This window comes from Alnus glutinosa, chromosome 1 (assembly GCF_958979055.1).
Source record: "Alnus glutinosa chromosome 1, dhAlnGlut1.1, whole genome shotgun sequence".
Taxonomy (NCBI): domain Eukaryota; kingdom Viridiplantae; phylum Streptophyta; class Magnoliopsida; order Fagales; family Betulaceae; genus Alnus; species Alnus glutinosa.
This window is the reverse complement of record NC_084886.1, coordinates 10557530-10584672: the sequence shown is the minus strand read 5'-3', so window position 1 is coordinate 10584672 and position 27143 is coordinate 10557530. Positions and strand designations below refer to the sequence as shown.

At 38.1% G+C, this 27143-nt stretch overlaps 2 protein-coding genes across 2 annotated transcripts in view; both read right to left on the bottom strand.

The window, feature by feature from the left end:
• LOC133871962 (beta-galactosidase 9) overlaps positions 1-6784 on the bottom strand; it is a 30250-nt gene extending 23466 nt beyond the window's left edge. Inside the window, exons 1-3 of the mRNA XM_062309452.1 lie at positions 6470-6784; positions 5720-5815; positions 5496-5608 (exon numbers count right to left, since the gene is read on the bottom strand). Coding sequence (XP_062165436.1) covers positions 5496-5608; positions 5720-5815; positions 6470-6655 — 395 coding nt within the window. The 5' untranslated portion in view covers positions 6656-6784. The remainder of the gene's footprint in view (positions 1-5495; positions 5609-5719; positions 5816-6469) is intronic.
• A 1018-nt stretch (positions 6785-7802) lies between these two features.
• The window catches only part of LOC133871955 (DNA gyrase subunit A, chloroplastic/mitochondrial), a 57351-nt gene continuing 38010 nt past the window's right edge, over positions 7803-27143 (bottom strand). Inside the window, exons 13-26 of the mRNA XM_062309438.1 lie at positions 25782-25917; positions 25085-25178; positions 18205-18275; positions 17765-17854; positions 14841-14966; positions 14600-14757; positions 12703-12784; positions 12428-12592; positions 12234-12335; positions 9736-9872; positions 9222-9342; positions 9065-9119; positions 8851-8950; positions 7803-8127 (exon numbers count right to left, since the gene is read on the bottom strand). Of these exons, the coding sequence (XP_062165422.1) occupies positions 8013-8127; positions 8851-8950; positions 9065-9119; positions 9222-9342; positions 9736-9872; positions 12234-12335; positions 12428-12592; positions 12703-12784; positions 14600-14757; positions 14841-14966; positions 17765-17854; positions 18205-18275; positions 25085-25178; positions 25782-25917 (1552 nt within the window). The 3' untranslated portion in view covers positions 7803-8012. The remainder of the gene's footprint in view (positions 8128-8850; positions 8951-9064; positions 9120-9221; positions 9343-9735; positions 9873-12233; positions 12336-12427; positions 12593-12702; positions 12785-14599; positions 14758-14840; positions 14967-17764; positions 17855-18204; positions 18276-25084; positions 25179-25781; positions 25918-27143) is intronic.

The following is a 27143-nucleotide window of genomic DNA, read 5'->3' as shown; positions in this document are numbered from 1 at the left end:
ATTCAACTTATCTGCTAACCTTCTTTACTAAGGATGATTTTTTTTTTTTTTGATAAATGATGTCATCTCATTAAAAAGCGTAGAGGAGCGCAACTCTAGTACACAAGAAATATACAAAAGTGCCCCTAAAAAGAGGAAACAAAAGAGCAAGAAATTAAAAAATTTACAAACGTAACACGACTCGGGCTATGATGAGCCGAGACCTATACAAATAAAGCATGAAGCACATTTTGACACAACTCCAACACCGGCATTTCTACATCTTCAAAATGCCGAACATTCCTCTCACGCCAAAAACTCCCACATGACACATAAGGGAACCTGCTTCCAAATTTGCTGAACTTGACCACGACCCAACGAATTTCCCCAACTACTCAACAAATCCAGCACCTGTCGCAGCATGACCCACTCCACCCCAAACAAACTATAAAAAAAAAAAACTCATATATCCCGTTCAACATCAGAGTGAAGTAAGTGGTGATCAATGGATTCCCCACTCTTCTTGCACATACAGCACCACTCAACCATCACTATATGATGCCTACGCATATTGTCATGCGTCAAGATCTTTCCCAAGGCTGCTGTCCACACAAAAAACGACACCCGTGACGGAGCCTTAACACGCCAAATACTCTTCCAAGGAAAAGAGCAAACCTCTTGACTAGCTAAGGCTTTATAGAATGACTTCACTTCAAAATGCCCCCTCTTAGAGAGACTCCAAACTAACCTGTCAACTGCTCCACGCCGAATCGATGAGAATACAAACGCTCATATAAGGAAAGGATCATCTCCACCTCCCAATCTAGTGCAAGGCGCGTAAAGACAACATTCCACTCCATATAACATAGACAAATTATCTACCACCCAGGCATCTTTAAATCAAGCAATACTGAACAAAATTGGATAACAAAGCTTTAGCAGCCTATCTCCACACCAAAGATCGTGCCAAAACCGTACATTATACCCATCCCCCACCTCCATACGCACAAACTTTTAAAAATTATCCCACCCCCTTCGAATATATTTCCAGACACTCACATCATAAGATCCCACAACCTCTGATGAACACCATCCACCCCTCAAACTCCCATACTTAACTTCAATCACCGATCTCCATAAAACCTCTCGCTCCTTAGCAAATCTCCACATCCACTTTCCCAATAAAGCTCGATTAAATTGAATCAAATTTCGAACTCCCAAACCACCTTCCTCAATTGGAGTACAAATTGTGTGTCATTTTACTAAATGAAATTTTACCTCATCCCCAATGCCAATCCATAAGAAATTCCGTTGTAATCTCTCAAGTCTCTTAGCCACGCTCATAGGAATGGGGAACAACGACAAATAATACGTAGGAATGTTGGATATAATACTTTTAATCAGAGTCAACCGACCACTCTTAGACATATATAATTTCTTCCAACTAGCTAACCAATGTTCCACTTTCTCAATGACTCCATTCCAAATAGAAGTAGCTTTAAAAGACACTCCCAACGGCAAACCCAAATTAGTCATTGGTAGAGACGCAACTCGACGTCGAAGGATGTGAGCCAAATTATCAACATTTTCCACCTCGCCTATGGGAACAAGTTCTGATTTTCCTAAATTGATCTTCAACCCTGATGCGGCCTCAAAGCATAAGAAAATACACTGCAAATTTTGAACATACTCTGTCTGATCACCACAAAAAATTAATGTGTCATCCGCAAACAACATATGATTCACCACTAATTCTTCATTATCCCTGGATCTCATGGAAAAACCACTTATCAAAAAAAAAAAAAAAATCTCATGGAAAAACCTATCAATAATCCCTGATTCATTGTCGCATTCAACATCCAGCTTAATGCCTCCATAACCACCACAAACGACAAAGGAGAAAGCGGATCCCCTTGCCTTAGTCCACTAGAACTCGTAAAAAAACCAAACGGAGTGCTATTCACTAATATGGAAAATCTTACTGTAGCTATAAAAAATTCTATCCAATCCCTCCTCCACTTCTCCCCAAAACCACACCGTTGAAGCATGTAGAGCAAGAAATCCCAATTAACATGATCATAAGATTTCTCCAAGTCCAATTTGCACAACAATCCAGCCTCCCCCGACCTAATTCGACTATCCAAGCATTCATTAACTATGAGAACTGAATCCAACATTTGCCGACCTCCAATGAAAGCATTCTGAGAACTGGAAATAATCTTGCCCAATACTTATTTGAACTTGTTAGCAAGTACCTTGGAAATGAGTTTATAGACCCATCCCACCAAACTCATCGACCTGAAATCCTTAACATCCGCAGCTTCTGTTTTCTTTGGAATTAGAGAAACAAATGTTGCGTTACAACTCTTCTCAAACTGGTGTCGATTATGGAATTCTGAAAGCACGGCCATAATATCTTGTTTCAAAATATCCCAACGCTTCAGGAAAAAAAAAAAAAAAAAAAAGCCATTGTGGACCCATCCGGTCCCGACGACTTATCAACCTTCAGGTTCCGCACCACCTCCCACACCTCCTGCTCCTCAAACTCTCCTTCTAACCAAATACCTTCCCTCGCATCAATGGATGAAAAAGAAAGCCCATCCACCCTGGGCCTCCAAGTGCTCTGCTCGGTGTACAGTTTGTTATAATAATATACTATATGCTCCTTTATCTCCAAGGAATTATTAGACAGCCCCATTTATCCTCAAAGATTCCACGTGATTGTATCTACGATGCGAATTGGTCATACTATGAAAGAATTTCGTATTATTGTCCCCTTCCTTCGGCCATAAAATACGAGATTTCTGTCTCCAATTTATCTCCTCAAAAAGAAGCGTTTTTTCAAACTCCTTAGTCATATCTGTCCTCCTCATCCGTTCCTCCTCCACTAATCCCCGACCCTCATCAATACAATCTGAATCCCGAATACCCTCCAATAACTCCTCTTTTTTCTTCCCCACATCACCAAACACCTCCTCCTTCCATTTCTTCAAATCCACCTTTAAAGCTTTCAACTTGTTTGACAAAACATAACTAGGCAGGCCGTAAAACTCATAAGACACCCACCAAAGGTTTACTTGTTCCACAAAACCTTCAAATTTCAGCCACATGTTTTCAAATTTAAAATATATGCTCCCTTCTCTTTGCGTCCCACAATCCAATAGTATAGGAAAATGATCTAATAAAATTCTAGGCAGTTGCCTCTGTGTTGCCTCAGGGAAATGTCCTTCCCACTTCGGAGATAATAGGAATCTGTCAATTTTAGAACATACCTAATCTTCCTGACTATTGGACCAAGTAAACTGATCTCATTGGACAAGTAGATCCACCAATCTCTGCACAAAAATGAACTCCGAAAACTAAATCCAGAATCACCTGATCTCTCACTAGGAAACCTAACCACATTGAAATCTCCCCCAAAGCACCATGGCATCTCCAACCAACTCATCAAACCAATCATCTCATCCCACAAAACACTCCTTTCCCTGTCATCATTAGGCTCATACACCCCCACCCCCCAAATGCCCACACAAAATTATCATTCGTATTGCGCAAAGAACAAGCAACTGTATATCTTCCCACACACTCATCAATCTTCTCCACGACCCACCTATCCCACATAATCAAAATACCACCTGAGGCCCCACTTGCCCCCATATAACACCAATCCACATGTTGGCATCCCCATAAGCTCCGGACCACCGCCCTAGTAATGACTTCCATTTTCGTCTCCAACCAACAAACAAACAAAATTTGCCTTCCACTCTGTGAGGAGTCCTTTAATCCGCAATATTTTATTCAGCACATTGAGCCCTCTTACATTTCAAATTACTATTTTAGGCTTCATTAACACGAGAAAAGCCCCTATCCTTTCCTCACCTTCTAATTGAGTGTTCCCCCTTCCTATCATAATTAATGGACCAATTCAACCGCTTTCTCTCCGGCTGGACTTTCATCCCTGATGTGGAGGTGACTGTAGACAATCTATGCTATTGTTTGATCTCTAGTAGCTTCAATCTCTTCAAAAAGTGTCATCAACTTATCCTCAAAACGATCACACGACAACCCTACGACTTTGTAAAAACCCTTTACCCGCTCAACCACCCATCTAGGAGACACACTAGAGATGGGCTCCTTACCCACACTCACTGCCAAGGGTACAATTGATAGTGGGCCAATATCCTCCAACTCTTCCCCTTCTCCATCAACCACATCTTGTAAGAGGGAAACTTCATATTTGACATCATACGCCTCCATAGAAGACAAGAACTTAGACCCCACCATCTCTCCAAGATGACCCATGGAAATGATAGCTCCCATCTGGCCAAACAGCTGCGGCCCTTCAACGTCACCCCCAAAAAAACTGTCGCCCAGCCTCTCTTCATCACGCTTTGTTTCATGCTGAAACGTGTCTGTCAAACCTACCGTTATAGCCACGCTTGAAATTGCTGTCACCGGTGTCAAGACTCCTCCAACAGTACTATTGGCAAATTCTGAACATACCCCAAACTTACCCTTCGCCCCTACAGCATGATCTGATAAGGCCCCAAATTGTCCAACCTCTGTTACAAAACAATCTGGCCCCAACCCACATCCTCCGACCTCCAGACACACTGACGTGCCCCCATCAATTGCCGAAACTTCCATTTCTTTTTCCTTGGCAAGATACCCACCCTCAACCACCTCGTCGACGACCTCAGACCACTTTTCTCGATGTTATTTGCCTAAGGCCCAGCTGAACTTGTACCCGCCAACATGACCACGCCAACAACAACCTCTACCCCACTATCAGGAGCTAGTTCGGCCCTCTCAGACTGCACGGCCTCAAAAGCCAGCTGACAGTTGGAAGCCAACGACGTTCTCGGCTCCTTCGGTTTAACTAAGGATGAAATTGGAAGCACTCGAATAACATTGGAGTAAGTTATGGGTTTTAATAGTTCCTATAGGATTCGCCTAACTCCATTGAGTAGTCTAAATTTTTCTTTTCTTGAATTCAAATGTCTTCAGCTGTTGCATATTTGGCATGCCATCTCTTATTAGTACATTTAGATAATGCCCTTTGATACCAATTCATTTGAGTTTCATTTCTTTATGGGTGTAGATCTAATAAGTCAAATAATTCAAATGAATCTTCAAATTAATGAATTCCTTATTCCCAAATAACCCCTTATACTCTTTAAGATAATAAACAGCACTAAATTATGATTATGTATAAGGGGGTGAGAAAAATGGTTTTCCATGCCCAACAACACAATCCTGCATTTTTATTACATACACCAATAACACCTAGCACCTAGCAAATGCTGGAAAGAATGATTAAGCATTTAATAGGAGCATATACATAGTTGATCCACTCCATAACAGAACTAAAACTTTTCTCGATCATGTAGCATTGTCACAGAGTTTGACAGAATGAAGGGGCATCATATTTCATAAACTGAGTTCTAAGGAGAAAAAGCAACTAGTACTGTTAGTAGAAAAAGGAACTTATAAATATAGGGGAGAGAGTGTTAGACCCAAAATTCCACTCAGCGCAAACATAAGGTCCTATGCGAAGATGGAGATAGAGTCCACTCGATCCCACTAGCTTCACAAACTTGACGAGATCATATCTCCCCTCAAAGTAATACTGAACAAGCAGTTCAGAAGAAAATCAAAATTTTGAGAAACAAATATATCATGTCAAGTCAACCACACAAGGGTATCAATCAAGACCAGCTGTGAAAAATATTTATTGCACCTGTCCTCTCAGTGGCTCATGCCCATTCCAGAACACATAAGTTTGGATCACATCTGCTCCTCCTTCCTTGCTCTTTGCAATTAGATCAGGCCACATCTGACATCATGCGAAAGAAATAAGTGCCTATCAAATGACTCAGAAAGCAACCATGTTAAGCGAAGCTTAATGAGCTGCTTTTAAAAACAAAATGGTTTACATACATTCCAGAAGCATTATAATCAGATCAGGGGATTTTAAAATAACTGAAAACACACACGCACACAAACATTATAACTATAGCAGATGAAAGAATCGAGAAAAAGAATGATTACAGCACAACCATTGGAGATTAAACTAACACTAGATTTCGGCTGTAAAGAAGGTAGGTTGGAAACAATCTCGCCCAACCATTGTGTGGGATTGGCTAAAGCGTTGACAGCCCTAAGGTAGGATAAAAGTGCGGGATGCAATGGTTGTATAAGCTCGATTTCCCTTAGCAGGTCCCTTGCCTGAGATTGTATCCGCTAAGTTTATTGTCAAACACTATGATCCCAGATAAAATTTTTCTTATTCCTGATTGCCAAATAACCTAAGAATCCAAAGATAGCATAAATTAAAAAAAAGTAATAAAAAAAAAAATACAGTTACATCAGGCTTAATTCAGTAGGAAAAAAAAAGTAGTCTTATGAAGCAAAAAAACAGAGCATGGGATAGTAATGAAATTCGAAACGATATGAGAGGCAGGGGGATAGTTGAATCTGAAGAGCGAACCTCAGGAGTGGCACGGGGGTAGTGGATTCCTGCGGAGATGAGCATGCGACGCTCGCCGTCGATGATGAGAGCCCTGTGGTCATAGCTCACGTTGAATGGCTTGAAGAAGTTGGCCGTGGCCACTGCAAGCTCAATTATCAGAGACAGTGATAACAGACACAGAAGCAAAGCTCTGCTCGCACCCATTTCCGCAGAGCGATAATCGCAAAGTGGAACAGAGAAAGAGAGAGAGCTTGGAGACAAGCGTCGAAGAAGCAATGGTTAAAACATCATGGTCATTCGACAGTTTCTCCTTCGGCTCAGAATATTGAAAGGATTTTTTATTTTTTATTTTTTATAAGTTATTGAAAGGATATTGAATATTATTGACATTTGTTCGGTTGGCGAACCGGGCCCTTGGACTTTTAAGGATATTTTTATCCTTTTGGTTTGTCCTTAGCACCTCTTAATCTTTTATTTTATTTTTTCTAATTGAATGAGCTATAATCAAATTGAGTATTATGGAATATTTAATATTCAAGTTTTATTTTGTTTAATTTTATAATTGGGTAAGTATGGAGTTCGAGTAGATTATCCGTTCAAAATTAGTTTATTTATTTTACTAACAAATTTGAGCTTATCCATATGTTTAATATAAAATAAATATTAGGAAAAAGAATACATAAATCCCTCAAACTACCACTTTATTATTAATGTCCTCAAAACTATCAATTGTGTCAATTTCTTCCTTAAACCACCGAAAAATATTAGGTAGTTTAAGGTGATAATTTGAAGAGGTTACGTGTAATTTTTCTTAAATATCATCACTGTTTATAATTTTTTTAAAAATTCTTTTAATTCTTAGTTATTTATTATTCGAGATAATTAGATAAAACTGATTTTTATTTATAAAAAAATAACTTCACCAATCGTAACAAATGATTTTGTAAGTATCTTTTGAATAATTCTACATGTACATTAAGTATCCATCAAGTGCCCATAAAAAGTTAAGGTGAATTTTAAAATTACTGTAAATAATGATTTTGATCAAATCCACCTCATTTTTTAATGATCACTTAATATACACATGAAATTACTCAAAACTTTTATCATTTTTTAAATGAGATATGCAGTTTAACCAACTTTATTTATAAGATTTATATTATGCAGATCGACTATTTCACCAAACTTTAATTGGAAGCGTGTAATCTTCAATTATTCTAATAAATATTGGTGAAGACTTTCTGATAGCTATTAGGGAAGATAACACGTGTAATCTTAAGTACTTCGTAGAAAAAAGTCAGAAAATAACATGAAATTTTTCACAAGGGCCAGAATAATTTAACAGAAAAAGTTAAAATAAAAAATTCCAACTTGAGCAATTGAGAGAAACTACAATGTTATTAACGGAAAGGAAATGGTAGGAAAAATTACAGCCTGTACAAAATAGTACTACAACCAGCCACTAATGGAATTGCCACATAAACAACATTTTACTTCCATAGGTCGTCATTTACATGAGCGCTCAGCAGGCATTAGAATGAGCACATTCTCACAGTTATCCTTAGCCATGGACTGCAGCAGCTTCAACTTCTTCCTCAACCTCAGCTTCTGTTGCTGAGATTAATGACGCAGACTGGATCTTTCCAGCATAATCCAGCCGCATCAAGATTACTCCCCTGTAGAATATATTTGTTTAAGCAATCCAGGTCATGAGCATGGCATTAATTAAACAAGTATTTGTAGACCATGGATCACATCGTAGTACTTCTAACACATTTAAGACTAAATAACAAAGGTAAACCTTCGAATTACCATCATAATTGTTTCAAACAACTATCACAGTGTAGATCTGCTGAAGGAAGTGAAAACTGGAAAGTTCTGAATCTCAAGTCGACAGGCAAACCCAAGGAGGAGCATGATATATGTATGCATTGCCCCTAGCCTGGCAGAGGTTGGTACTTTCTTCTTCTTTTTTTAATTAATTATATTACCAACAGGAGCCCTCTCAGTAAACCCGAACACACAAAAGGGGCAAAATTTGTGCAGCACTAAAAATAACTAAGTTGTGCTTAAAGTTGAAGTCCATTTAGTGAGATAATATGGACAGCAAAAATACAAAATTATTAGTTTCTACATTAAGCACTACTGCATAAAGGATAGAAAGGGGAACTTGTTAGAGAAATTTTCTTAATTTCTTTTTGAAACACATAAAATGTATTGTCATTGGAAAACAGAAGAGGACACCACCTACATAAATTAAGATAAGAAAATGGATTCAGTGGGGAGGGGTGAACTTGCGGTCACACGTCATTAACAAAGTAATTTCTCCTTTCTGTGAAGGCAGACAAGTTTTTTGAAGCATATATATTTCAGAATACAATAAACCATACAACACGTACCTTGCATAGCGCGACTGTATTGAAACATCCCGAACCTTAAATCTGTTGGCTGTACCACTTTGGCTAACTAGAACCACTTGTTCATCACTTTCTCCATCTTCTGCTAATTTATAATGATAAAATGAATATAATATATGTAGCCTCATTACAAAGCGCGAAGAAAAATAGTCATAGATACCAGAAGATTAGCTTCAAGGAATACCAATAACATTACCTGACAAGGAAAATCCAACCACAAAGACTGCTGCCAAACGGTCCTCTGCTGAAAACTGAAATCAGGGCAGCAGAAAGGCCATAAGAGAAGCTACTATGGCACATGAACTAAAAAGTCTTACCGTCGAATCAAGAAGCTAATATAATATTCAAGATACCTTGTGTCCTATTAAACCAACTCTATTCAAAGCTGACGCACGGAAGCAGCTCAAGGGCACTCGCTTTCCAAAACCGTTTTCGGAGACAAACAACAGCCATGGGCCATTGAGGCGTTTAGCACTGTGGAAACATATATGCTTAGAATTATAAGACAAAATGTCCAATCCTTATGGACAAACTGCCATAATAAATTAACAAACAGCTAACTAAATAATGCTCATCATAAATAAAACAGTGATAAAGATGACATCGAAACGAAGGAGGCTAAATCCTACTTATATCTCCCAAGCTTGAACTAGTGTACCGCTGAAATGAGTGTAACAAGGAAAGGAGAGAAGAACCTCTTCCCAGTCAGATAAAACTCAGGTTACTCAGAGTAACCCCCAAATCCAATTCAAACCCACTGATTCTAGTAAGGTTTATGGATCACAGTCACTCATTGCCAAGTATTATTAATCTAACAACCCTTAATTCTTACATGATGCTAATTATAAAATAGCGATAACTAATTACCTTCTTGGGTTAGCTTCTGACACCATTTCCACGTTTTTCCGTATTGCGGCTGGTATAATGTCCATGCTTGCCATCTTATCTTCTCCTTTTAGTCTCATGGCCACTGCACCCCTTGTATTTCTGCTTAGCGTTCGAATCTGAGCAACAAAAAAGGAAGTTAAAGGGTACACTAGTGAATTGTGAGAAGTATAAATGCGCAGAAAAGGAATTGAAGAACAGTATCAGGGACTCATAATAGCTCTAAGAATCATGATCTATGTTATGATATGACTAAAAAGATCGCATGAAGAGACCTCCAACAAGAAATTCAGTGAAATTCCTGTAAGTTATTCCCATGAAGAAATTTAATAAACAAACAAAGATGAGCAACATAACACCATGAGTTCTTCTCTACCATGACGAGAAGCGGGAGCATCCAACAAAGCAATCCAAGACCAAGAAAGCTCGCCTAGTCCTCTTGGATAGCTGTCTTATCTTATTTCTATAATCTATGGTATTGTTTCAGATCTTTCATCATTCAAGTGACTTTTATGAGCTTGCAGGTTTACACTAACAGGATTGGTGTGATCAATAGCTACAATTCAGGGTTGCTATTGGGCTATTACAGACAGAATTTAAGAGTCATTCTATGCATTTTTCCCGAGTTATTATCAGAAATCAGACCTGTGGTGTCTTTAAGATATCCTGAATCACACCCCTATTATCTCATGGTCACTTAACAAACCTGTGGTGTCTAAAATTGATGATTAGCAGCGTCAAGAGTTTTTAATCTCCACTCCTAAATATAAAGGGAGTAAAGAGGTGAAAAACTTAGAGTGCTTGATTAATTATAATGTTAAGGGTTTTGGTTTTAGCCGGGGCAAGGCAAAAGGGCCCTTGCTGTGATGTATTGTTCTCTGGGTTTTGTGGGCTGATTCTTGTTAGGGTGCTTGGGTTTCCTCCTGTTTTTGGGTTTTACGGGTTCTTTCTTTTTCTGTTTTGGTATCCTTTTTGGATACTTCTTGTATGCTTATGGGCGCCTTTATGCTTTTTACAAAATTTCTCTGCTTACCTATCAAACAAAAAAACCTGTGGTGTCTTTTGTCTCAACTGTAAACACATCATGATCATTAGCTTGTTTTCTGTTTGTTTAAGGCTGAACCTACCTCTGTATTTAATGGACCAACTAGAAAAGTGATTCCTTTTTGCATAAGCGAGCATGGACTAGAATAGTTATCTACTCTTCTTGCTGCGTCTGAAGATGTCTTAATATGCAAACAATAATGAATCAATTCAAGATACTTGCACAGGCAAGATGGTCAAACACTTCACAATTAAAAATTAGGAATTAATTAAATTCGGGATTAGACTTGTTATTCACTTCTATTATATAAACATTAATTAAGTACATGGGAAGTACAAACGAGGGATTCCTGAAATAAATGAAAAAAAGCTCCTAGAACTTAACCTAACCAAGACACGGATCACGCCTAAAGCTTCAAAACAGGGATAATATTTTAACGGTGAGACTAAGTTTCTACAACGCTCGAAGGGGGTGGATCCTTTGCCTGTTGAGGAATCCTCGATGGCTGCAGCGCAGCCATTGCTAGATTCTGGAGTGACAACTTCCTTGAAGGTTGTTAAGCAATTTGTTCCGACGAGGGGTATCCTTCAAAAGGGGTTCCTCAATCCGAGTCTGTGCAACCCCTTCTCTCGCCTGAAGTGTCGGTCGCGTCGTCATCTTCTCTTGTTGCTAAGGAAGTTGGGGTGGAAGGGATTCCAACCCTTTTGGGTGGTTGCAGCACTCCAAATGATGAAAAGGGTGAGGATTCCAAGATTAATGGCCTAATACAATCTCGAAAGTGGCCAGTTGGCGTTGGCCTGGATGGTGAGATCGTAGTGTGGGATCATGGTGACGAGATTTGGAATGGGGAGGATAGAGAGACATCCTGACATGCCCTTAGATTGGGCGATGGATGGTGTTCATGGCAAGGATCCGTCCTTGGCAATCCTGGATGCCATTGAAGAGGTGTTTCATCGGGAAAAAATGATAGCGCGCCAAAAGACCAAAGGCAGGAGGGAGCTGTTGAACTTGAAAAGCTCCATTAACTACGGCAATGCAAGCACACCTTCTAGGCGTTGGAAAGGCAAGGCTCACATGACGTAGTGTTGTGTGCCTTTTGTGGGTCTTGAGGTTTTAGGGTCTAGTAGGTTTGTGGGTTTCTTTTTTTCTTATTTTGAGCTGGTTTGGTGGTTCCTATGTACTTAAGGGCGCCTTACGCTTTGTTTTAATAAAAGTTTTTATTACTTATCAAAAAGATATTTTAATTCAATAATATTTCCTAGTGTGAGGCAAAGGTTTAACTGCATATAGGCCACAAAAGCACTTGCATGGCAAGAGAGTAATAAACAACAACAATAATAATGATGATGATAGAGGAGGTCTTTCCGAACACAATATCAGTTTGCACAGATTTCCAGCTTATAATTGAAAGAGAAAGCAATGTAAAATAACTTACAATCTCACAAGAACTTAGTGAGACCATTCCATTCAGTGAAGCCATGGCAACAAGGTCATCATTTGTACAACAACGAACCCACTTTAGCTCGTCACCAGGAACCTGTCAAGTTAATGAATGAGACTTGGAAATAAAATCACATAAGGAATTGTTGACCAACATGCAAGAATAAAACATAAAAGAAGAGAACAAACCAACTGAATTGCTATGATTCCTGTTGACCTGATGGATGAGAAAGAATTCAAAGATACTTTCTTGATGTAGCCATTCATTGTCAGCATCAGTAAAAATTGATCCTCAGCAAAATCACTCACAGGAATAACAGATGTTATCCTCTGACCATCAGTTAAAGATAAGATCTGCGCCCCCCCCCCCCCCCCCCAAAAAAAAAAAAAAAAAAAAAAAGAAGAAGCTTTTAGCAATTACCAGAAAGAATCACTGATAAAAGGGAGAATGATAATGTGACTACCTGAACAAGTGGTGTGCCAGCAGCAGTCCGGGTGCATTCTGGAATTTTATATGCACGAGCTGAGTACACTATTCCCTTATCACTGCAAAAAGAAATTCATGTAATGCTTCCTATATCTAAAACCCACCGCATGAGGTGCAAATGCAATAGAGATTTGCAATTTTAATGGAGAATGATAAGCGGGGCAACAATCAGGATCAGAGTATCTGGAGTCAGATGACAACATTTATCATAAATTAGCAATGATCTAAAAAGCAAGTCCCCAAGTCTGAACAATATATTTTAACCAGCTTACTATCTTTAACTCAACCAGAAGGGAGAACTAATATGTGCTCTCAAGATACAAGCTTATGGAGGGACATTGTAAGGAGTCATCATATAGTAATCAGGGATAAGCTCCAAGCTAAAGGCAACTACATATCTTCACATAATCTTTGATTTATCTTACATAAACTCCTGAAACTGCTTCAGTACAATTGAACCACCTAACATCTCATCTTTTTTTTCCATTCTGTTTAATATTCAGACAGAGAATCAACCCTTCCCCCTCCCTTTGGGACCAATTTCTTATTAAAATAAAATAAAATTCACAAAATATCTAAATATTATGAGACTAACATGTTTTAACCAACCCATTTTTCAAGGCATATGATGAAAATAAATAATGTAATTAAGTCAGGAAAGCGGGGAGGAAGAAGATAAATAAGTCTGCAGTAGATAAAGGGGAAGCCGAAAGGTAACTTAAAGTAATCCGCAGTAGCAAGATACTGAAGGCATAGAAGCAAGTTTTACTTTTGGGAAAAAATGTGAGCTGACTTCATCGGTGTTGGTGTGCTTTAACTTCAGAGAGGATGACTTTCAGGATGATTACAATTTAGCAAAGCAGTTTAAGGTTTGGGAGGCAAGTTCTACTTTTGGGAAGGTGGCAAGCCAGACTTAATTTATGTGTGGGATTTTCGTGCCCCATACACTGGCAACAAAAAAAGGACCATGGAACATCTTTATCCTCAAGGAATTTATTGACCATGCCAATACTCTGGTTGTGCAGCCAAGGTCACTAGGGTTGACTTGCACCATATGAAAGCAAGGGTGTGGGTCTCTCAACTTCTTCTTAGGTGAATTATCTCTTCATGCAGACTACAATGATATAGAAGGAACATTTCTTCTATGACTCAAGAACCCCTGAGTAATTCTAATATCAAGACTAGCACTACTTTGTCATACAGCTTTAGATATTGCCTACTGAATGATCGTCTTATCTCAAATGCTATAGGAAAACTCGTGTAATTAAAAGTGAAAGAAACACAATTTTGAGATGGGAATTTTTACTAGACCGATTCAGTAGTGGGAGTCGGAGGTGGTCTTACTTTCTTTGAAGTGTTGTATTTTTTTAGAGTAAGACAAGGAGATGTGGATAGAATAGGTTGGAGTCCTTCCAAGAGGAGCAACTTTGAAGTGAAGCCGTTTCATCAAGTGTTAATAAGTCCAAATGGATCCTGTTTTCCTTGTAAGAGTATTGGGAAAGTCAAGGATCCCTTGAGGGTGGCGTATTTAGGGAAAATATTGACGTTGGATAATTTGAGCAAGATGAATATTGATGATGGATAATTTGGCTCCAATGTTTTTAATGTGGTGCCTTTGGAGAGAGCGGAATGCTCGGAGCTTTGAAGATATTGAGACTTAGTGCTAGAGCTGTGAAGGATCATGTTCAACACTTTATATACTTGGATATTAGCACATCATAGCTTTCTTGTTTCTAGTTTTGCAGATTTTTTGAACTTTTGTTCATCTTTTTCTTCTGATTAGGGGGTTATCTTGTATACTTCCTGTGTATTAGGATTGCACCCTACTATGCTTATTTAATGATATTGAATTGCTTATCAAAAATTGCAAGTACCTGAAATACAGGATATGGTCATGTGCATGACAAACAATAAAGTCTGACATTGCATCATTTACTCTTAGCTTTCCAATGGATTTACCAATTGTCCCACGATTCTGAAGATTAAAGGTATTCGGTTTCATCCGCTTAACATAACCTTTCTCACTAAGCACCTGAAAAATATATGATAAAATGAGACATGAATGACTTTCAAAAAACAAAAATTTGCCTTCATGAGAATAATTTTCTTATGTACCAAAAGCATTTCTTCATTCGGAATAACATCTATGTCCTCAAGTTGGCCACTATCAGTATCCTCCAACATCGAACGCCTCGCACTAGAAAACTTGTTTTTCAGTTCATTTGCTTCTTGCTCTATTACCTGAGATTAAGCAATTGTAACATTTCACTCAAGAATATCCAAATAACACTAATACAAAAGTAGAAACATCACCAAGCTGTTAGGGAAGAAGAGGGGGGGAAAGAATATTCAGTTCTATGGGATGGGCATGCTTGCTCAGAATTAACTCTTTGTTTCTTAGGCTCCTGATCTCTTCACTCAAGGGTCTCTTTAGCTCTTTAACTTCATTGGCAATTAGTTAGCATGGTATGCACATCCATTGTTAGTCACTTTGAAATTTAACCTTTGGATTTTGAATTGAATGCTCTGATGTACCCGAGAAAAAAGAAAAACAGGAGTACCACATATCATCAACTCAAATATAAGTTGTAGACAAGAATATGTATAGACGTCGGAAAAATCTTTATTTCTTTGGTATTATTTATTTATAATATTACACTACCACCCAAGTCTTTCTAGACACAGTTGTTGAATTTCAAGTTTCCAATTTTTGTTCCACACCAATCAAGCATGTATGAAAACTGTCAATGGCATAGCGTTCACCAAATATGTACTTTTAACCATTTAGTAATATCTATGCAACAGAGAAAGAGTTGAAAGTAACGAGGTTACTTGGGTTGAACTACGAGATATGTTCTGCTGTGTTTGCACTATTAGTATATCTCTCAAATTGGCATGACTGACGCCTTACATATCTATACCATAATACCAACAACTTGTGTCTCACATGGGTCCTTCATACAATTTAAAGAGACCACATAACACTAGATTATAACCACCACTTCCTAGCTAATCATAAATAAAACAAAAGAAAGAAAGGGCAGGGCGAGGGGGAGGGATTGAAAATTAAAATCAAAATAATTTAGATAAAGAGAGACGCCATGTTTTTTTTTAAAAAAAATGCATAACATATTGATGAACAAATTGGCAAACGCCAAAGAGAGATCTGGCAACCTTGTTTCCTTGTTTGACTAAACAGGGCTGAACAGATTCCAAGTTAAAACTATATAGTAATGCTACAAAACAAATTAATTCCTCTTTTTCCCAGAATAATAGTCCACATTTCCTTAACTGGATATCTCAGAATATTTGTCCCATGTTAAAAGTCAAAGACTGCTTCTGTATACTTTACAATAGTTTTCATTTCTCTTCGGTCTTCAGATTTATACAAAAGAGGTAAAGAATATCTTATATGAGAAGGCAACATAAAGTATGATTTAAATAGGATAGAATAATGGAAAAGAATGCATACGCCAACCCCAATTAGATGATGAGGATCAATAGCACTGACCCCAATATAAATTAGATTAAGGCCTAGTTGAGTTGAGTTAAGTTGAGTGTGAGGGGGAGATAAAGAGAATGAGAAAATGGAAAAGAATACATATGCCAACCCCAATTAGATGATGAGGATCAATAGCACTGACCGCAATTTAATTTAGATTAAGGCCTAGTTGAGTTGAGTTAAGTTGAGAGTGTGAGGGAGAGATAAAGAGAATGAGAGAGTATGACTACAAGGAATATGCTTATAGCCAGACAGTGAAGTATCAAAATTCAATGGTTAACAAAAAAATTACTTGAATAGAGAAATGTTGTTAGAATATCGTCTAGTCGACAACAATAATAAATTTTGAAGAAAAAATTTGTGACCAATATGAATTCAGTCTTACCAAATGGCACAAAATAATGTACAACCAAAAAACGTATCAAGGAAATGACTGTAAGCAAATAGATAATGTTGGGATAGGTGGTAGCAGCAAGGAAGAAGTGAATAAGAAGATTTCTAAGAAGAGCATGGTAATTGACTGAAGTTGAAGACATGTACAAAAAAGATTCCAAAAGCAATGCAGGTCAGAGCTTTAACAAATTTGATGACCAATATTTTAAGAGAATACATGCATCTAACCTCAAGCACAGAAAACATCATGGCCAACTTTACCTTGGATAGAGCAAAATGGGAAAAAGAGTACTGAAGTAAACTTGGCTGTGACTTTTTACAGTGAATTGATCCGGATAAGTAACAAATATGGTTGGGAGGGGAATCACTCAAAACCCAACTCAACCAAACTCAGAAAGCATGCCAAGTTATCTCTATAAGAGTGGGACAGATCAGGCTCCAAAATAAGCTAATTCAGAAATGAACATTCAAGAAAATTATGTCCATAAAAGTAGAAAATTGAAAGATAATCCAGATAAAAAAGTAAATAAATAATCTAAAACAGTTGACAATCATTGCAGACCCATACTGAGACCAAAACCGCGATCACTAGCCCATCCACAACAGTCACTGTGGGGACGGACAGTGCAAAGCACAACCAGACCACCACCATCCCGTTCTAAATTAATATATGGAACCAATATCTGCTCAGTTCCATGTAACTTGTAGTTCAAGCTGCTAATCCAAGACTTGCTTAAATAAGTAAAAAGTGCTTTTAGTCAACACAGACCCCAATGAATTTTCAATAGAATACTAGCCAAAATTCATAAAAGCAAGCAGAAAAACAAAGAGCTTGGACAGACGAAAAACAGCAGAGAGAGAGAGATCGATAAATAACGTAAACAGCAATTAGAGCAGGAAAATAAAGACATTGTGCATGCTCTTTGTTAGAAAGACATTTTCCTTGCCAAATCGAAAGAAGGAAAATAAACATGATAACAATATAACAGTAGGCAGAAACTAGATACCCAGAAGCAGATGACACACACAAATCAAAGAATCTATTTCTACAGACTTATAACCACGAAAACTAAAAGCCATCGAAAATCTAGACGGTGTCTAATCAAAGCACATGGTATCAAAATAATGATAAGAAATTGTCTACCTGTAATATGTGCTTCTTGTTTGATAAAAGTTGCTCTAATTCAGATATTCGGTCCATCAAGAAATTACTTTCATCAACAAACTTTTTTCTCTGCGCAATAAGGAGAATAAAATATCTGTAATGATTTTATGTAATAATTAGAGCAAAAGACCACTGTAATTATAATAACCATAATATTAAACAACCTAAGAAATCACATTCAGCAAAAAAGTAATTAGATTATATTAGAAAAAACCACTAAAGGGGTGCAACCTAGTATATGGATTGTATAAAAGAGGTACACCCAAAGAAAAAAGAAAAATAGTAACTTCTAAAATTTAGAAGTTCCAGAACCATAGCAATTTATAGGAAAAAGAAGCAGCAGCTGTCCAATCATAACAATTTGATAAAACTCTAGCAAAAAAGGAAATCAATTAATAACTGGCAGAACCACCACGCACCTCAAGAAGGGTGACTCTTCTTAGGCTAATGTCCAGAATAGCTTCAGCTTGTTTCTCTGATAGATTATACTCTGCACCATGTAAAGGATAGAATCTGAGCGAATAGGAGGGAAAAAAAAAATAGTACGAAAGATAAACTTAAAGATAGTATCTGCTAAATAATACATCTGACAGGTAAATCAAGCTAACATGCATAAGCTTGATGCTTGGAAGCTTGCAACAGAACTTTTTGTAGGTTCACAAGTTATTTTCAACATTAGCAACCAAAGTTTTATTAGTTATCATCATTTTAGCATTCAAATCTCCTCTTTTTTTTAACAAGTAAACTAATTTAATTTAAAAGCACAGAGGGCTGCAATCTTAGTACACATGAAGTATACAAGAGAAAACCCCAATCATAAGAAAAAGACGAAACAGGTTCAAAAAAACCGTGATGAACATAATCCTTCGCAACTCTATCACTGATAAATCCACATCTTCAACGCTCCGAGTATAACGCTCTTTCCAAATACACCACATCACACACAACGAAGCCAACCTCCAAACTTCCATACCAATACCACGCCCGACTTGACCTCCTGAACGCATCATCAAATCCCTAACACTTCTAGGCATAACCCAATTCACGCCAAACAGATAAGAATAAAGCGTCATAACTCTTTTGCTACTTCACAATGAATTATAAGGTGATCGATTGATTCCCCACTTTTCTTGTACATGAAGCACCACTCTACCACCATAACATTTCTCTTTCTTAAATTATCCATTTCTCTTTCCTTGAGTGCGATATCAATTATGATGCTAGGAGTCTTGGTTTTACTCGGGACAAAAGCAAGAGGGCTCTTGCTGTGATGTAATGTTACAGAGGGTTTTTGAGTTTTTGTTGGGGAGCTTTGGGTTTTCTGCTGTGGTTGGGTCTTTGTGGGTGTTTTATTTCTTGTTTCTTGACTTTTTAGACTTTTCTATTTTTGCGTCCTTTCGTATACTCCTTGTATGCTCAGTGGCACCTACATCTTTTATAAAATTTCTCTGTTTACTTATCAACAAAATATATATTTTTCCTAAAACCGTCGACCATTAAAAAAAGGCCACCCACAAATCACCATTGATATGACTTTCATTGTCCACTCATGAACTCCACCAGAAGATGATCTATGAAATTGGTAGGAAGCACTAAGTTTTTCTTGAATCTCTTCGTGGCTTAAAAGGCAAACCTCGGAAAGTCTCCCCATTTTTTTATTTTTATTTTTTGATAAGTAATAACAATTTATTGAAAAGCGCAAAGGGGCGCAACCCTTATACACGGGAAATATACAAGAGTTCCTAAAAGGGTCGAACAGAAAATAAATTTAAAAAATCTACAAAAGTAAAGACACTCAAACTATGATGTGGCGCTATCCAAAAATATAAAGTATTGAACAATCGCTTCCGTAGCTCCACCATAGGTGTCTCTACATCTTCAAACAGACGAGCATTCCGCTCCCTCCAAATACACCACAGCAAGCATAGAGGAGCTAACCGCCAATTGCCGCCACCCAACTATTCAATAACTCCAACACCGTTCGTGGCATAACCCACTCAACCCCAAATAAAATAAGAATGTAGCTCCAAAGAGCCCGGGCGACCTCGCAGTGAAGCAACAAGTGATCAATAGACTCCCCACTCTTCTTGCATAAACAACACCACTCCATTACTATTACATTTCTCTTGCGCAAGTTATCATGCATCAATATTTTTCCCAAAGCTGCTGACCATACGAAGAAAGCCACCCTTGTTGGAGCCTTAACACGCCAAATATTCTTCCAAGGAAAAAATGGAAGAGATGGGCCATCTTTCCTAATGAGCTCTTCGTAGAAGGATCTCACCTCAAATAAACCTTTTTTAGAGGGATTCCACACTAATCTGTCACCCTCTCCATGACGAGTCGAAGTGGAATATAATCGGTCGAAGAAAGAAAGGACCATATCCATCTCCCAATCCTGGATTTGTCGCGTGAAAAGAACATTCCACTGAATTACACCATTATGGACCACCAAATTATCCGCCACCAACGCGTCTTTGTTCCTTACTATACAAAAAAGAGCTGGAAAGCATTGCTTCAAGGAACTATCCCCACACCACCAGTCTTGCCAAAAACTAAAATTAGATCCACTCCCCACTTCAAAACGAACAAAATTGCGGAATTTCTCCCACCCCCTCCTTATATGTTTCCATACACCCACTCCAAAAGAACCCAAAACCTCTTTCGAGCACCACCCACCCTTTAGACTCTGAAATTTGGCATCAATCACCAAACGCCATAAAGCCTCTCTCTCCCTACCATATCTCCATAACCATTTACCCAAGAGCGCTCGATTAAACTGGATGAGATTGTGAACTCCCAACCCACCTGCATACAAAGGTGTACAAATCTTGTTCCAATTCACTAGATGGAATTTTTTCTCGTCACCAATGCCTCCCCAAAGAAAATCCTTTTGAATTTTATCAAGACAATTAGCCACCTTCACTGGAATAGGAAACAAAGATAAGTAATAAGTGGGAATGTTGGAGAGCGTACTGTTAATAAGAGTCTCCCCATTAAAACTCCAAAGCTAATTTGCTTGGTGACTACAACTTATAAACGTATAGAATACCCTATGGGAACATTAAAAGAAAAATCTACCAAAAATTCTTTTTAAAAGTAAAGAAAATTTATTAAAAAGCACAAGGAGCACAACCCAGGTACACAAGATGTATACAAGAGAGAACCTCATCCTTGTTCAGGCCCAGGACCTCGAACAGCTTGTCCACGCTCTTCTTGAACTGCGCCTTATCACTCACGAAGTCTCTCACGAGTCACTGTTGATCCGTCAATCACCACCACCTCTCTCTCTAGGAAGATAAGAGATGCGAGGTAGCTCTACACATTTTGAAGTTTCTGATAAGGTGAGGAATGGCGTAAAGTAGCTTCGAATGATATGTGAGGAAGCTCGAGGTAGTCAAAAAGTCAAAGAGAAGTGAAATTTTTGAGGCTCGAGGAAGGCAGCAGATCTCAAGGATTGTAATGTTGCAATGTAATATACTAATTAAAACGGTGAATAGGCATAAATGACGAAGTATTTGTAAATCTAAAAGTGCAGTATATTACTTCGAGGTTCAGTTCCCAACCATGGGATACTGTAATAGGGTGTTTAGAAAGCATGTGATTTAAGTCCCATAGCCAAACCTTCTTTTTTTTTTTTATAAATGATTTCATTATCATTATATAAGCGCAACAGAGCGCAACCCTAATTTACATGGACTGTACAAGAGAACCCCTAGTTTGAAGAATAAGATAAACAAAAATTCAAAAAATCTGCAAAACTAAAAACAAGCAAACTATGATGGGCAGACATCCAAGTATATAAAGTTTTGATCACAATCTTCTGTAACTCTGTCACTGAAGTCTCAATATCTTCAAAGGATTTAAGTCCGATATAGTAATCAATCCATCATTCCCTATTTTGAAAACATTGAATGTAATTGGTGTGGTCAACAAGTCATAATGGACTCTTAATTCCATATCCAGGTTGAATTAACTAAGGATTATAACTAAGTACTGTTGGATCCTTACAATACCTTGCATTGACACGCCCAAACTTGGGTTTTGCTATTAACCACGTGTGCCAATTCATGCATAGACCAACTAAACTACACCAGCAAGCTGTAAAAATGATTCTTCGCAACCTAAAGCACATTGTGTCTCACGGGCTGCTCATTTATTGAACGCAATCCACTAGCCTCCAAGCCTACTCGGACGCAGATTGGGCAGGCTGCCCAGATGTAAGACGCTCCACAAGAGCCTATTCTGTCTTACTTGGCTTGAACTTGATTTCATGGAGCTCTAAGAAGCAACTCACCATCTCATGCTCCTCTACAAAAGCAGAATATAAAGCGGTTGCCAACACCACTGCTGAACTCCTTTGAATTCAAACTCTTCTTCATGAACTCGGTATCTCTCTCCCTTCTTCGCCTAAACTATGGTGTGGCAACATTGGGGCTACATACATGTTAGTAAATCATGTATTTAATGCACGCACAAAACATGTGGAAATCGACTTCCACTTCGTTAGAGATCACGTTGCTGATAAATCATTGAAAATTCTATTCATTCCTAGCTCGGACCAATTAGCAGATGTTCTAACTAAACCTCTTGTCTCCACTTGGTTTCAAAGGTTATGTTTCAAGCTTTTTTTTTTATAAGTAAGAAAATTTATTAAAAAGCATAAGGCGCCTTTAAGTACACCAGGAGTATACACAAGAACAACCAAAGCCAGCCCATGAAAGGAAAAACCCAAACAAACCCAAAAGGATCAACCCTAAAACCTGAAACCCAGAAGGAGCACCCAAAACACCCAGAGCCCAAAAAATCGAAGAAGCCTCCATCAACACCCAAACCTACCCCGAAAGCATCCCAACCTAACAAGCTCCCCAAAACCCACAAGAAAACCCGAACAACCCTCCCAAAAAAACACCCACAACACAAAATGCAAATGAAAATCAAGCCCAAAATACAAAGCAAACCCAAAATACAAAGCAAACTTGAAATACAAATGAAAAGACAAAGCTACATGGGAAAAAAACAAAAAACAGGCGGTGGCGAGTGACGCCACATGCGCCGGAGCGTCGCAGAAAATGCCGGAGAAGCAACCAGAAGACGCGGAATCAGCCGAAGAATCCCACAGAGGGGCGCGTGTGCGGTGAAAAGGACCCAAGCATTGTAGATCTAACTCCCAAACTTCTAAAACTCTCTCGTCCACGAGCGCCGAACCGGAACATGACAGCCACCCACAGCTACGCTGATAGTGGGGAAAAGCCGAAACATGACAGTGAGACCCCCAGAGAGGCACGTGCACGAGGAGGACCCAAAACCCTAGATCTACAACCCAAGATGCGAAAGAACCATTCAGCCACGCACATCGAACGACAACCATCCATAGCAACGACATCAATGGTAAAGACCAGAGCAAGCCGATCTCCCCCGTTGACCTTGCAGGAGGGTATTAATGCACATGACTTATCATCAGAAGACTCAATCACTCAAGACACCTCTCATCCTATACGTGAGTCTAGTGATAAAGAGATAAGAGTCTAGTGATAAAGAGATAAGAGCATGAAGAGATAGTGATAGGAATACATTGTACTCTAACTCAAAATCAATGTATAGATGAGGAAGAGTTATACTTCAATATGAAGACATAGAAAGGTAGAGTTTTAGCTCATCTTATATATTGTAAATGCTATATATATATCAGTCAAAGCTCACTGAGATGAGCACGGTGAATATATTATACAGCAAGGGTTATTGGGTTCAATTTTATATATATATATATATATATATATATATATATATATATATATTTAATAAATAAGAAAATTTTTATTAAAAAAGCGTAAAGGCGCCTCTAAGTACACATGAAGTATACATAGAAACAACCAAAGCCAACCCACAAAAATAAAACAACAAAACCCACAAGGATCAAAATCCCAAAACCCAAAAGGAACACCCAAACATCCCAAAAAGAAAAAAAAATCCCAAATAAGCCAGCAGAGAACTAAACCAAACACCCGAAGCCTAACACCGCAAAACCCCCAAAGGCAAACATTCCTATTTTATATATATGTACATATATATATATATATATGATTGATGTTTAGAATTCCTTTGAAAGATGTGAAATCAAAGTTTACCTGCCTTGTGCATAACCATGTAAGAAATTTGCTAGCTTTGCACCTAAAATAACTGTTATAATTTTTTCCTTGTTTATTTATTCTTTTCTTGCTTAGACTGGATGGTAATCCTCAACGTCAATCCAGGAAGCCACTATTCCCCTGTTGCTTTTGTCACCACGTAGACCTGCTCGTTTTCAAGTTTTGGGTAACAATGAGAAATAAACCTCATCGTGGCCCTTCATTCTGGAATTTAACGATGATTTAGAACAAATTCGCTTATAGCTTGGAATGACAAATATAATATATGGTAGTTCCTTAGCCTTACCCAGAATAAGCCCAAAAGACCCAATTTTTTAAAATTTCAATTGCCGGTCGAGATAATTGGGTACCAACTGGTAACTGCCAGTTATTAAATAACCGGTTAACCGGCTACCCAGTTATCGAAGCCAGTTGGCAATTTTGGCCAACCAGCTACCCCGGTTACGATTATTGGTTTTAGCCAATAACTGGTAACCGTAACCGGGTTTTCACCCTTAGATATTTATGGGATAAAATATAATTTCTAACATTACTAAAAAGCTAATACGCTATTTATTGACAATAAGGAAGTTTTAATACTTAATTGTGAATAGATTATTAAATATTCTTTAGTAGCTCAAATAAACAGGTAGCATAGTCCCAATCCTTGTTTTAAATAACAATAATACCCTTACTCAAAACTTTAATTCCTCATTAAAGGCATTGCAGTCCTTCGCAATTTGTTGCAAGGAGTCCCCACATTTATATGTACTATATGAGTAAGGAGTTGCCTAAATTGGGCACAGATTTTTTATTATTTAATTGGCTGCTTGCTTTTATTATGTGTTGCCTCCACCAAGCACTTAAGGAAGAGCCCAGCTAAACCTTTGACTACATGGACTATAACAAGAAATGGGGGGGGAAGAACAGACAAGAAAAAGACATTCTAGTTAAGAATGCAAAATTATCCTAGACTCTCTTTTTCTGTCTTTTCAATTATATAGTAAATCAGCAAATGGAAGTCTGGAGACGACATTGATTACTTAATGAGGCATAAACGGATATTAATTATAATTAACTTGCACTCACCAAAACAGGGTAAAAAGAAAAGATAAAAGATAAAATCAGAGGGGCAAGATGAAGAACGAGGAAAAAGAGAAACTAAACTCACCATTTCTTAAACCAGCCGATGCAATTGCATTGCTCGAAGCTTTCCTTATTATATGAATTACTTCATCCAAATTATCAAGCGCCACGACGATACCCTAAGTATAAACACACAAAAAAAAAATCTTAATAACTGAAACAATTGATGAAAGACACATTCATTACCTATAAAGTAATTTTGTGTTCCCAGCTGCCCAGAAAAACAAAAATATTTGTCCAAGCCAATCAATTTCAGATACTTCAAATTTGAAGGACCATATAATTTGGGTAGACTGGTACCAAGAAATGAAACAAATTTATTAACAAACCTAGAGGTTTGTAAGATATACATAATGAATGGATCGGATCATTAATATGCAACGTGAAAAATAATGAAATCATCTCAAGTTCTCAACTGTTTTAAGGCACGCTGATATATATACACATACACACACACACAAAAATTACTTGGTAAATGGAGCCAGTAAATAGCACCAATAAAGTAAATGAGAATCACAACATATACATAACAAAGAGGTAGATTCATTTCAAATGCAGTCTAAAACAAATATGAATAAACCATCTCATGCTCTCATTCCTTTTAAGGCAAAAACACACATGCATGCACACAAGCAGGCATGGACAGCTTGCACACAGACAAGCCATAACTGTTCTTCGCAAGATAATTTAAGCAACCATGTTGTAAGAAAAGTCCAGCATACCTCGACTACATGTCTTCTTTCCTGTGCTTGTGAAAGCTTAAACCTAGCACGTCTCTCGACAACAGAGCATCTAAAATCTAAGAATGCCTGCAGTAGTTCCTTCAGACCCATCAGCTTCGGTTGTCCATCAAGAATTCTGTGAAGCAGTTAAACATAATGCAAATCCAAACAATGTATTATGACATATCATTTGAGCACAAACGCACGATAAACAGACATCAGTACAAATAAATTACAGAAAAAAATAGTATGCAGCAATTCAAGAAACATGTGCAAAGAGAACAATCTTTCTGTGGTTTAAAACACTCGTTAGGGTCCATCTTCTTTTATATTTTTCAAGGCCTCTTATCGCAGGCCTCTTGTTGGCAACAATTGGTTTTTCTCAACTTGCATTAGCTTATTTTGGACCATCTTCTTTTAAACAAATGTCAACACTAGATGCAGCATAAATTTATTTTCCCCCTCAACTGTTATGTAGATATATATGGTGCAAGTTTGTAAAGATCAACAATTGCACACATAAGAAACTGCAAGGCAATCAAATGAATTGTTCAAATCTATTATAAAAAAAAAAAAATTTAAAAAAGGAGGAGTTAAAACATATGCACTTGGCACATAACCATCTTGAGAAGGGTGAAATATCTACATCTCTCGCAACCATAGTTCATACTACAAGTTTATTTGCTTTTCCACAGACAGGTGCACGCGCACAAACACCACGCAAAAAGCAACAGGAAAACTTTTTTTTTTTGATAAGTAAGAAGATTTTATTAAAAAAGCGTAAAGCGCCCTAAGTACACAGGAAGTATACAGAGGAACAGCTCAGCTAGCCCACAAAAACAAAGGAAAACCCAAATACAAAGAGAGGCCCCAAAAACCCAAAGGTAAGCCCCCAACATACACCCAAGAAACAAAAGAAGCAACCCACACACCCAACAATCACCCAACAAACAAAAGAAGCTCCCCAAATACAAAAACAACCCCTACCAAGCACCCAAACCTACCCCAAAAGCCCCCAAACTAAAACTCTCTACATCATGAGAGCTTTTCCTTTCCCACGCTTGGAGGAAGTGTTAGCATCGCCATAATTGATAGAGCTCTTCAAATTCAGAAGCTCCCTCTTGCCTTTTGTCTTTTGGCGAGCAATCATTTTGTCCCGATGGATATCTTCTTCCAAGGCATCCAAAATAGCCAAAGACTCCTCATCTTGAACACCATCCATCTCCCAGTCCAATGGTAGCCCCTCCCAAAAATCATCGTCCTTCTCCCAAACAGCAAGCTCCCCATTTAGATCAAACCCAACAGGCCAATTCCGAGAAGGAGAAAATCCATTGCCCTCTACGGGTGGAGGACAGCTTGGGG